Source organism: Onychostoma macrolepis, chromosome 08 (genome assembly GCF_012432095.1).
Source record: "Onychostoma macrolepis isolate SWU-2019 chromosome 08, ASM1243209v1, whole genome shotgun sequence".
NCBI classification, from domain to species: Eukaryota; Metazoa; Chordata; class Actinopteri; order Cypriniformes; family Cyprinidae; genus Onychostoma; species Onychostoma macrolepis.
The window spans coordinates 660044-672338 of record NC_081162.1 but is presented as its reverse complement, the minus strand read 5'-3'; the positions used below and the strand labels follow the sequence as shown (position 1 = coordinate 672338).

General features: G+C 36.8%; 2 protein-coding genes across 13 annotated transcripts in view; one reads left to right on the top strand and one right to left on the bottom strand.

The window, feature by feature from the left end:
* The window catches only part of chdh (choline dehydrogenase), a 26830-nt gene extending 17029 nt beyond the window's left edge, over nt 1-9801 (top strand). Inside the window, exons 4-8 of the mRNA XM_058785659.1 lie at nt 661-790; nt 5099-5233; nt 5344-5486; nt 6758-6860; nt 8737-9801. Coding sequence (XP_058641642.1) covers nt 661-790; nt 5099-5233; nt 5344-5486; nt 6758-6860; nt 8737-9155 — 930 coding nt within the window. The 3' untranslated portion in view covers nt 9156-9801. The remainder of the gene's footprint in view (nt 1-660; nt 791-5098; nt 5234-5343; nt 5487-6757; nt 6861-8736) is intronic.
* Nucleotides 9649-12295, bottom strand: part of cacna1db (calcium channel, voltage-dependent, L type, alpha 1D subunit, b) — a 93357-nt gene continuing 90710 nt past the window's right edge. For all 12 annotated transcript variants that reach the window (XM_058785652.1, XM_058785647.1, XM_058785649.1 and 9 more), the window contains one exon: nt 9649-12295. In XM_058785652.1, the coding sequence (XP_058641635.1) occupies nt 12020-12295 (276 nt within the window). In that variant the 3' untranslated portion in view covers nt 9649-12019.

The following is a 12295-nucleotide window of genomic DNA, read 5'->3' as shown; positions in this document are numbered from 1 at the left end:
CAGATCAAGAGATCTTTAACAGACTTTAGATCTTACAGACGTACGTGTGCTATCTGGGACTGCCCAGTTTCAGTCAATGCAACGTAATGATTCATGTAGCCCTAAGACAAATGGTTTAAGTTAACTTAACACTTTACAAATGTAATTTAATTTGACATAATACAGTTGAGTGCAAATGACAACTGAGTGCGCCATGTCTGATTAGACATAACCGAGCAAATGCTTTGGCCATTTTTATTCTTTCAAACATTCTGCTATTTTGCGATAGCATAGAAAACCAACCAGATGAAGGAACCTCAGTAGACAGGATGAGCTCCTCTGAACATCTAAAGCCTTTGTCAGCATCATGTTGTGACTTTGAAAAATATTCCGGAGGAAGGTTGTGTTATCTGTGTGATTTAACCTACAGAATATGTCACGGTTACAAATTTGGGACTTTTCTTTCCACCAGACTGACCACAGTGATCAACAGATCTGAAAATGTGCGTAACAGACTGCTGATAAGTGATGATAAACACGGTTGCACAAATGACTGCAGTCACGCTTAATGGCTTCTCTTATCTGCCCATCAGTCTTTCACTTTCAGTCATTTCCGCTGATGTTATATAAAAACAGACGAGTGATGTGTTGACATGTGAATGTCTCTCACGTTGACTGCAGGTGTTTGCTGATAAGGAGGTCATTCTCAGCGGTGGAGCCATAAACTCTCCACAGCTCCTCCTGCTGTCTGGAGTGGGAAACGCAGATGAACTTCGCAAACATGATATTCCCATAATACAGCATGTTCCAGGTGACCCCATTTCCTTCTTTACATGACCAGGTCCACAGTTAACACACCCTGCGAGTAAATAATGGCTTTAGCGAGGAAGTAAAATGGATTTTACTGGCAAACTGGCTGTTAACTTTAGAGTAGGCATAAAACAGAAGTTGTGACAGATTTTAGTAGTGTAGTATTATTATTATCTCTTGTGGAAAGGAAGTACACTTTATTACGTTTTCTCACTTTATAACTCTAAAAATAGCATTGTTATCAGGTATTTTATAATCCAGATGACAGGGGAGTCTATTTAATTGTAAGTGTAAGGTTAGGTGTTTATTGGGCTACTGAATGAACTAGTTTACTGAAATCTTTCAGAACGTAACAAAAAAAAATTAATCCATTTTAAATGACAAGTTAGCAAAATTATAGTTTTTTTTTTTCTATCTAGATTAAAAAAATAGCATTGTTAGTGGGTATTTTATAGTGTTTTAGAGTGAGCAGTGCATCTGCAGCAAATGACACGCATCAACACTTGCATTGTTATCTGACAAAATTTAAAACTAGAGCTGTCAAAATTAGCGCGTTAATGCACGTGATTAATTTTTCCAGTTTAACGGCATTAAAAATATTTAATGCAGGGGCGGAGCTTGGGTTGACCACTCCACTCACTCTTTTCTTGACAAGAATTGCATTTAATTAGATCCAGAACATCTTTGCGACCACATCAAACAGGAGACTTTTCAGACTCAACTTCACCTCAGCGCCAGGCGAGAGTCAAACGAGCACAGAAACGGTGATGAGGAGATGTGGTCAGATGAGATGTTATCAGGCTATATGTCAGTAAAAACCAATTTTCCTGTCCTGTCAGCTGTTATACTGTGTTTGTTACACGTGCTCTTCAATCGCATGCACAAATACGGCGGCTGTAGCCTGTTTCATTTCATGTTAAAGCTTGAATGAGACTACGAGCATGTGTGTTCAACAGCAGCAGCTCTTAAAGTAATAGCAGCCAAATAACCTAATAACCAGCTACTGTGATGTCTGTTAATCAAAGAACAAAAGAAAAAAGGAAATCAATAACTGGTGTAGCTTTAAGGATTCGTCTATATTTAATTTAGAATTTTGTTGATAACTTTTCAATAACTATGATAACTATTTCATTTCTGTATATTTTCTACGTGCAGTGGGTTTATGTGAACATTGTTTTAAGTTCACTTTAGAAGTTATTTTTTTTAGTCTAATAAATGTTAAAATTGACAGCTCTCAATTATACTGTAATGTTGAATGGCTATAGTCAATGGTTAAAAATTAGGAAAAAAGAACAATTTCCTAAAGACATCAGTAGTATCGGTATCATACTCGCCTTCAGTCATAAAAAATGGCACTAAACAAATATTTAAAAAATACTGTCTTTATGTTTCTACATTCATTTGAAGATTGAATGTAAAATTATTGAAATATAAAAGTATATTTAAAAACGTCACCATTAATTTCAGGGAAAAAAAGTTCATTTTTTTCTTAATCGATTGACAGCACTATTTAAAACACATTATTTGTGTAATGTGGCTTTTACACCATGAATTTCTGTGTATTTACACAAAACTTATTTTCAAATGGTATCGTATCGTGAAAAATAAATATACTTTAATGTATTTGAAATACATTTATTTCATGCTAATTATACTACAAATACATTTTCATATTTATGTATTAAATAAAATGCCCTGCAATTGTACTTTTAGTATACTAAACTGGTATACGTCAAGTCTGCTAAATTGGACCAACTAATTTTGTACTTAATGCACTTTAATTGTGCGGAAATAGTGCTGAAGTCCAATTAATGACATACTTAGTATATTTAACTGTGCTAAAGTGGAACTATTGCAAGTATACTTCAGTTACACTTTAAATATTTTGCATTTAAAGGGCGATATTATACAATCCTCACCAAAAGTGACATTTAAAACACATTTTTGGCTTATTAATAAGAAATGTGCATTGTGCACAAGTAATACTCCAAATAAAGGGCCATTAAAATTTTTATATCAGTAGGTCTCGATTTATGTCAGTAAATATGTTAATAGATTTGAACTACACTTAGTATGAAATAAATGAGTTTTAAATGTATTACTTTTTTACTAGGGCCCTCTAAAAATAAAAAATTTTAAAAAATTGTAAGGGCCAGATTTACTAAACAAGGCAAATTAGTGTGAGACCACAATCCCATAAAAGCGCAGATGGGAGTGGAAAGTTCTGTGGGTGATTTACTGACAATATGCAAATTAAAGATCACAGATGCAACCTGATAATTTCCATAATCACCAACACAATCTACCAAGAGCAGCGCCAATTAGTGTAGAGTCTAATGTACTGACAAACATTTATGCTAAACTAAAATATACTTAAATGTCATTTCTCTTGAAACATGTTTGTCGTGTATTTAAATATATTTGTAATGATGTAGCAGGTCTGCATGAGATTGTCTGAACCTCACATATGTCATAGATAACAAGTGATTCATATCACAGGAAGTGCAAGTTCTGACATTTTGATTAAAGATCGAGGCCAAAGAAGGATGTTCACAGTAAGACAAGTAACCTGCTATAAGAAATTAAATTGGGTCAGTTTTGATTTTAGGCAGACCTTAAGAATGCAAACATGATACATGCATCACAATATAGGAATGACATCTGACCCTAACTTGACTTAATAAATGTCACATCGCTGTTCATAAAAGTTAAATTGAACAGATGCTTTAGTGCAAAGCAGCTTCACCATATGCATGTTATCAGTGTGCTTTCTGGGAATTGTTGTAGAGGAAGAAATAAATAAATACATATTGCCATTTAATCCACCAAAACAAATTTGTTAGAAGCAAATTAAGGATATTTTTTTCTTCATTTTTTTGACAGCTCCAATTTTAGCCATAGATTGCCTTGCAATGAAATGGGGAAATGGCTAAAAATAAATTAAATAAATACATAAATGCTTGAATGTTTAAACAACAATTAAAAAAAAGAAGTTATTTTTAAACACATTGACTTTTTATTTTTTTACATTTTAATGCAAAAATAAAACTGAATAATATTAATACAAAAATATGAATTATAAATGCTTCAATAGCATGTTTTTTGTTTGTTTGTTTTCTTTCTTTTTCCCTCCTCCTGTGATATGGCATGGTGGGCCAAATAAAAGGTCCCTGGTTTGGGCATCTCTGATTTTGACCGCAAAAAAGAGAGTAATTTTGTTTCATAGCAAATGAAAGTTTGTTACTGCCATTGTATTTTTCATTTGCCTCTAAAGCACTTAAAGGATGCAATTTTTATCCATCCAGTGATTGAAAAAACAAACAAACAAAAAAACTTGTTTAAAACGGCATTAACCACATTTCATTGAACCCAGAACATCCTTTCTTTCAAAACCCACTTCCATTGTTTTTGTTGTGAGGACAAAACTAAAATATTCCAGTGACAAGCAAATCATTTCTGATGGTTTGCACACTTGCAGCACACTGCAGCTGAAGAAGAGCGTAAACCTAAGAGCACACACCTTACAGCGGGGATGCTCATGTTTCACAGCTCAGGGCCAGTGAATGAAGTGAGCTGGTAAGACTCAGCAGCACACTTATTTGGTCACTTTATCACTTCAGTCATACTTTTTTGTCAGTCTTTCGAAAACACTTTCTTTTTCCAGAGCAATTTAGTCAGTGATACATTTTGAAGGAAGTTTTTTAAACTTACCATTAACAGCGTACATTAATCTGAGGAGATTTCAACATCAAACGTTATGTACTTCATACTTTAACAGTATTTTATTTATCATTTTCAAGGGTTAACTTAAGTTAGTAGTCATAAGTGTGCTTTACTGGAACACTAATGTTAGCCCAAGTCTATACGGTCTACAGGATTTAAAATAGTATACAATAATAAACCAAACGTTATCATGCGTTGGTCTGGATGCTGATATAGTTATAGTAATCTTTATAGTTATCAGTCTTGGTTTGTATGAGCCTTAAAACACAAAAGGCATGATATGACCATGATATTTACTTATGTACGAAATTTGTTTTGCATTTATTATAAAGCGTCTGTGTTATTGTTTTTATGCTTTTTCTTTTTTCACTAGACACATGGAGCTCAGAAAGATTCAAGCTGAGCTCTCAAACCTGTTTTTATTGGCGTATCTTGCTGTTCTCCCAGCAGCTGTGTTTTAGTAGTGATCTGTAGGAACGGAGGACTGCTGCCAGTGAATTTGGGAATATAACTGATAACACAAATCTTTAGAAAAACATCAAATGTGGACTCTACTTGTGAAGGAACGGTGGTCGTGTGTTCCCAGGTGTGGGCTGTAATCTGCAGGATCATCTGGAGATATATGTGCAGCATCGCTGTACTCAACCCATCACACTCTACAAAGCCCAGAAGCCCTTCCACATGGTGAAGATCGGCCTGGAATGGCTTCTCAGATTCACAGGTAATGAATCGGAGGGTTCTGTGAGAGCTCTGGTTATTTGTGTGCATCTCACAAAGCCTGTCAAGAACTTGAAGCGTTGCAGACATTAAGACGCTTGTGTTTTGCTGCAGGTTACGGTGCCACGGCTCATCTGGAGAGCGGCGGGTTCATTCGTAGTCGTCCTGGCGTTCCTCATCCTGATATTCAGTTCCATTTCCTGCCCTCTCAGGTCATCGATCACGGCCGTGTTAAATCCAAGATCGAGGCCTTCCAGGTCGGAGTGGTTTAAAGACTACTTAATTCTGCCTGTTGCTAATCAAACACTATCTGTGTTCTCTGTTGTCAAGCCTAAAGAGTCACATGATGTAGAGGAGTGTTCACACAGCTCAATATGTGGCTGTATTTTTAGTGTAGCAGGTGTAACCTAACATTCACGTTCTGCAGAGAAATGTGTTTGTACATAAACGGCAGTAGTGCGTTGTGAATCATATCATAAACAAGATTATTAGTGAATCACACTGGCTCAGAATGCTGGTGATGCAAAAAGACAAACCAAAAACTAATGTTTTTTAAAAGTTAGATGTTAGGACAAAATGTTCTTAAAAGTAATGTTTATGGAACGATCTTCTAACTTTATTCATATTTTAATCATATTACGTTCTCATAACACTGAGAGAAAACGTTCTGATAACAACGTTCTTGGAATGTCCTCATGATGGTATTTTTACTTGATGAACATTCCCATAAAGGTGAGAAAACGTTCTTAAAATATTAAAATTAAAAGTTCTAATGACGTTATATTCTACGTTGAATAAAACTAGTAAAACATTGTAATAAATATTTTAGTCACCTTTAAATAATGTTATAGGCACAACAAGAAAACTAGACATGTTAATGTTCTTAGAATATTAAAAAAATAATAATAATTAAAATGGCATTATATTTTGTGTGAAACTGTTAGCAGAACATTGAAAGAAACAGTTTGGACTTTGAACATTCTTAAAATTAAAAAAAAATAAACATTTCAAATAATGTTATATTTTGGGTGAAAAAGTTAGAATGTTGCAAGGACCGTTTTACTAATCTTTAAATAATGTTCTAATCACGACAAGAAAACTGGACTCTTAAACATTCTTAGAATTAAAAAAATGTAAACGTTCAAATAACACATTTTGGGTGAAAAGTTAGTTGAACGTTCTAAGAAACATTTCGGGAACCTGTAAATAACGTTCTAATAACAATACTGGACATTTCAGTGTTTAGAAACATTTCCAGGTTTTAGGTTTTTATAACCTAAATTTGTTACCTGGGAATAAGTTTTGACTTTCCATCTCTAGACATCTAATCTTTTTTTAAATTGACGTCCACTCGCTTTGTCGCTGTGAAAGCCTGTATGTGTGAACACCCCTTTAATTCACCCGCAGCCGAGGATGTTGATATTAATGATGATATTAAGAGAGAGTCCTGCTTCAGTCTTTGGCCTCATGGCTCATTTGCGTATGCACACTTGTTTCATGCCATATGAATTCTCTGTGATGTGTGTAGGTTCATGTTGGACCCATAAGGAGCACGAGTGTTGGGTGGCTCAAACTGAAGAGTAGAGACCCGTTTGCCCACCCTATCATCCAACCCAACTACCTCTCCAACGGTACGTTTGCTCTGATCTGACACGTTTAGAGCAGCTCAGGCCTCAGGAGCGAGAGGGGTAATAGTTGTGCTGTGTAATGGAGCTGTTGATTCGAGGGTAACCATCAGTCCCGCTAGTCCCTACAAGATGTAATCAGTATCCCGCATTTCAATTATGGTCACTTTATTTTTGTCTTTCCTTAAATTACAGTATCTTAAAAACTGTGATTAGAGTTAAAAATATACTTGAGAAGCTGTCATTTTCTAGCTAGAATAACAACCATCCAACCCACACACTCATACAGAGGGATTCTTTCCCACTGATTTTCCAATTTCTTGCTATTAAAGGAAATGTATTTTGGTAAATATATCTCTCCCACATTTCAAAAGTGTTGCAATAGTTTTTCTGTTCAACTTCTGAACTTTGCAGTCTAGAAACAAATAGTGTTCAGTGATACACGTGCTTTGTCTGAACTTTCCGCAATGGACCCTTTTCACAAGACTGTGACGACGCGTTTTTTTTCTTCAAATGTATGTGCATTTGTAACACTATACTTTGTATTATATCACATTTGCATCAAATTACATAGAAACACCCTTGCATTAGCGCTAACTAGTTTTTAATGCAGAGTCTATGGGAGAGACGGTAAATTTGACATCATTCTCTCTTCTGACTGCTGTTATCAGCCTCTCACAATTTTTTCATTCTTTTCAAAGTCATTAAAACACTATCGTGGAGTTTTTCTTTTGCTATTTAAGGCAAATGGGAATGCAAAAAAATATATTTGTAGTACTCTCCCATTCCCTGCTCTTGAAGTTAACCCAACTATGACGACTTCCGCTGCTGAGAAATCCGGAAATGTGAAAAAAGGTCCATTGTCTTTTTTAAATGCCAAATTAATTTAAGAACCTTAAGACAATTCCAGTCAAATGTTTGTAGATTCTTCTATATTAAAGGGGTCATCGGATGCAAAATTCACTTTTACATGTTGTTTGAACTGAAATGTGTCTTGGCAGTGTTTGTACACATCCACCCTATAATGATAAAAATTATTATTATTTTTTTTAAATCCCTATAAATAATATCGCCTTTCTCAAATCAAGCCGTTCTTATCTTCTTGTCTGTGTGACGTCTTAGCTCACTCAGGGCGGGTCTAAGGTGTCAATCAGTCCGCCATTGTTTTGATGCAAGAGCAGGAGTAGGCAAGAATGTCTCATAAGCGATTGAGGTGTTCTGTTGTTGGATGTAATAATGACAATAGCAGTCGTCATTTACTCCCGACATCTGAGCCACTGAAGACGCAGTGGATTACTGTTGTTTATGAAGGGAACGCGCCCCCGATCTACCTAAATGCGTTTATGTCTGCGCGAATCATTTGTGATCCAGTTTCACCTACAGAAGAAGCGAGTATAAGGTTCTTTTATGAATCTTTGCAAATCGCCTTTCCTAATAACATGCTAGTTAGCAAGTTCCGCTGCTAAAGATCGGCTCATCACCCCACGGAAGAGAGGGGCAGGGCCAGCAGAGCTAATTAGCATTTAAAGGAACATGCACCAAAACGGGTTGCTGTGAACAGAGCTGTTTTTGACAGGGTAAAAAGGGTGTTGTTTTACACTTCCATAGAGAAATTTTAACCAAAGTATGTTACGACTTTTCATTAAGACCCTAAAGAATCATATTGACTTGTGGAAAATGGGCATCTGATGACCCCTTTAAGAAAAATCTACAAACATATTGAGCGTATTGAGATGAAACGCAATAACCGTAGGCGAAACTTAGTAGCTAACCCTGAATGGTCATATGCTTTGAACATTTGATCCTGACATCATAACTGTGCTGACTGATTCTTGCGTCGTTTCTCACTGCCTCATGTTCTCCATCTCCTCACGTCCCACAGACACTGACATGTTGGAGTTCAGACAATGCATCAAGCTCACACGGGAAATCTTCGCTCAAAAAGCCTTCGACCCTTTCCGAGGCCCCGAGGTGCAGCCGGGCCCCGCCGTCCAATCCGACGCAGAGATCGACGCTTTCGTCCGGCAGAAGGCGGACAGCGCCTACCACCCGTCCTGCACGTGTAAGATGGGCAGCGCCTCGGACAGCATGGCGGTGGTGGACCCTGCTCTGCGTGTGCACGGCCTGCAGGGGCTCAGGGTGGTGGACGCCTCCGTTATGCCCAGCATGCTGAGCGGGAACCTGAACGCCCCCACCATAATGATCGCTGAAAAGGCAGCGGACGTCATTAAAGGGATTCCCTCGCTCCACGACCCTGGAGTTCCTGTTTACCAGCCCGTGACTATCGAGATGCAGAGATAAGTCGGCCTTGACCTGGCCATTCACAGAAGAACGCGCTTAGACTTGTGCTTTCAAATAATGGGAACAGTTGGGAGGCCAGATTTTCCTGGTTTAAATTAATCTTTTTTCCACATGATCAAACCACTCTTCAGTCTTAGGCAGCTTAGCTTGATCCACACTGACTGATTTCAGTAGGTCTTAAATTCAGACGTACATTATTAAAAAGGATCATTGCTAATGCATTTAATGAAGTATGACCAGACATGATCTTGATCATTTTCATGAGATTCCCTCCATAAGTGTCTTAATGAAACTTACTATCACATGCTTTAAAGAAGAGCCATTTGCAGCATATATTTTTCCTGTTTGCATTTACAATTATGATGTGTTAATAATAAGAAATAATACATTTCAGCTGCTAAGCCTACAGTAGGAACCAAGTTTCTATGCAAATAACTCTTTAATGTTTACATGGTGAGAAAAAGTGAATCTTCTTATGTGGTCTTTATTCTGGTACAATGGATTTTTTTTTATACTTTATTAAATTATAATGGAGTAAGAAAAAGAATGTAACAAACAGTGGACCAATTTGAACAGACTGAAAATGCTTGTAAAATCACTACAACAGATGTTTATCTTTTAAATAATGACTGTACCTCTCAAAAATAATAAAATGATTAAATTATAAAAGTCTCCAGACGATTGATTTAAATGTCCAAATATTGCCCATGCAGACAACTGACACTTGCATGACACGAATGACCTTCATTTCAATAACGCCAGTAATCTACACACAATCTTATGATTTATAATTGCATTTAATTCTAGGTAAAAGACCATTTAAAAAACATGAAAATAACTATTTTAGTTCATATCTGGATCATTCTCAAACTATGACAGAAACCACAGACATGTTCCTTCAAAATGAAAGGAAATCAATTTTGCTTTGCTATTAAAACACTGTCATAATTTATCCATTCATTCAACACATACATGACTTTAAAGCCTTTGTAATCAGACATTTTTTAAAAAATAGATCCTCTTTAATGTCTATATCTTGAAAATGATAAAGGCAGTTGAGTTATTCTAAGTGCTAAATTTAGAAAGGAAAGGTTGGTGTTTACATCAAACAAACAGTTTAACATCAAACATACAGTAGTTTAGAAACAGCATGTGCTAAATGACCCGTTATTCCTTACAGACTCATAAATCAACATTCTGTCATCATTTACTCTCTGAACCTGTACGATGTTACATTTGCCTCGAAGCTCTTAAAAAGAGTAGTAGTAGTCCAGCCGGATCGATTAGCAAATCATTCTGACATATGAATTGAAACGATCCGACTCAAAAGAATGATTTGTTCACAAACTTAACATCGTACATTCATGAACACAGCTGGAGCGACTAGGGTCGATGTTAAGATTTCATCTGATGTTGGTCTGTTCCTCATTCAATGCTGTCGCACAGCAATATAGCACACAGACTGTATGGACTATTTTCATAATACTTTTATAGCACTTGTCCTTTTTGAATCACGAACACTTGAGTAGCCATACAGGTTTGGACCGAACATTCGGGTTAGTAAATGATGACAGCGTGTTTTGGGTGAACTATTTATTATTTTATATAAGCCCAAACATCATCAGATGTGTGCGACAGACCTCATCAATTACAGAACCAATGAGATGGATGAACGCTGAAAATACATAAGAAATAAAAATTAAAACAGTTGCCGTGTGACCAGCTGAAGGAACTGGAGGACCAAAGCAGTTTAATCAGTATCGAGACCGATATGCTCACACTAACAGTGACGACAGCACTCATTGTTTTGATATGTTTAGCAACTACTTCTACGAGAGAAAGCAGCTGCTGTTTCTGGGAGTTCAGAGAGTCAGACGTCAGTGAGATTTGGATAAAGCAGAAACGGTTTTTGGACGGTGCTGCTGTGTGAAGCCCTTTGTAAGATCTGTTTGAGTACCTGAAGTCTATGACGTGTCCCGCTTAAAATGATGATTCTGTGATGCATTAATATTTGAACATGAATGGTTTCGTATTATATTGACCTGCAGTGTGATTAGGGATTATTTAAATGCCTTAGTTTGTGCATTTTACAGCCATATTTACTCAACAGACAGATATGGAAATATCATAAATGTCCTTTTCTTCCACCACCAAAACTAGCATCTTGCATTATTTCATCATGTGAAAATAGGAGTATGGATCATTAGCCTTTCCATTAATGTGTTATCTTACGTTCGCCCAAAAATGATTTACTCACCTTGCTTCTTTCAAACCTTTTTTCTCCATGAAACACAAATGAAGTTCAGCGCTCCACAGTCCATTTAATTTGTGCACTATATACTTATACAGATTTGAAGTCAAAGATGGCAAATGTCACCAACCTTGATGCACTTTGAATACGGAAAAACTGGAAAAAGACATTCGGTCAATCATGACTTGTGACATTTAATTTGAAAGACAACTAGGAGGAATCATTGTGAAGTTTTTACCATTGTAATTGCCTTGTACGTGTGAATAAACCTCTTTTGACTCAAATGGTGAAAGTGTCTTGAAGGGTCTGAAGAAATGCTGTTTGGAACCTTTGACCAAGTGGACTTTGGCTGGTAAGTTGGTTTGGGATCTTCAAAGGTCCAGTGCATGCATAGATTCAGAGGAAAACACTTCGGTCGGCAATGCCATCACATTTGGATCTTGCTGGAAATTTCCCAAGATATCAAAAGGTTTGTAAACTAAATGAAAAGGTCCAAATCTATTGGTTCGCGTAAGCCAGCAGATCTCTCCATGACACTCCCGTTTAAAGGCACAATTACCTCTCATTCATTTTCTACATTATTTAGTTTTGTTGGGGTATTTTGAATTCTTTACTATAATACTGAGACGTAGATCATTTCGTCTGCGAGATCCTCCTCGCGTTTATTGCTCGTGTCCGTCTCCTCATCGCTGTAGTCACGCAGATTGTTCTGACACCGGCCCGCCTCGTCTGCCTCCGGCCCGTGGCCTAGCGTCACGTTCAGTAAATTGCTAGCAGCACTTTCCATCTCATCAATCGTCATGTCGCAAGCATCTGCAATCTCATGTTTTGTCGTCGTCACAAACTTTGGATCCTTGGCAAATTGGCCCAATCCACCAGATATCATCAC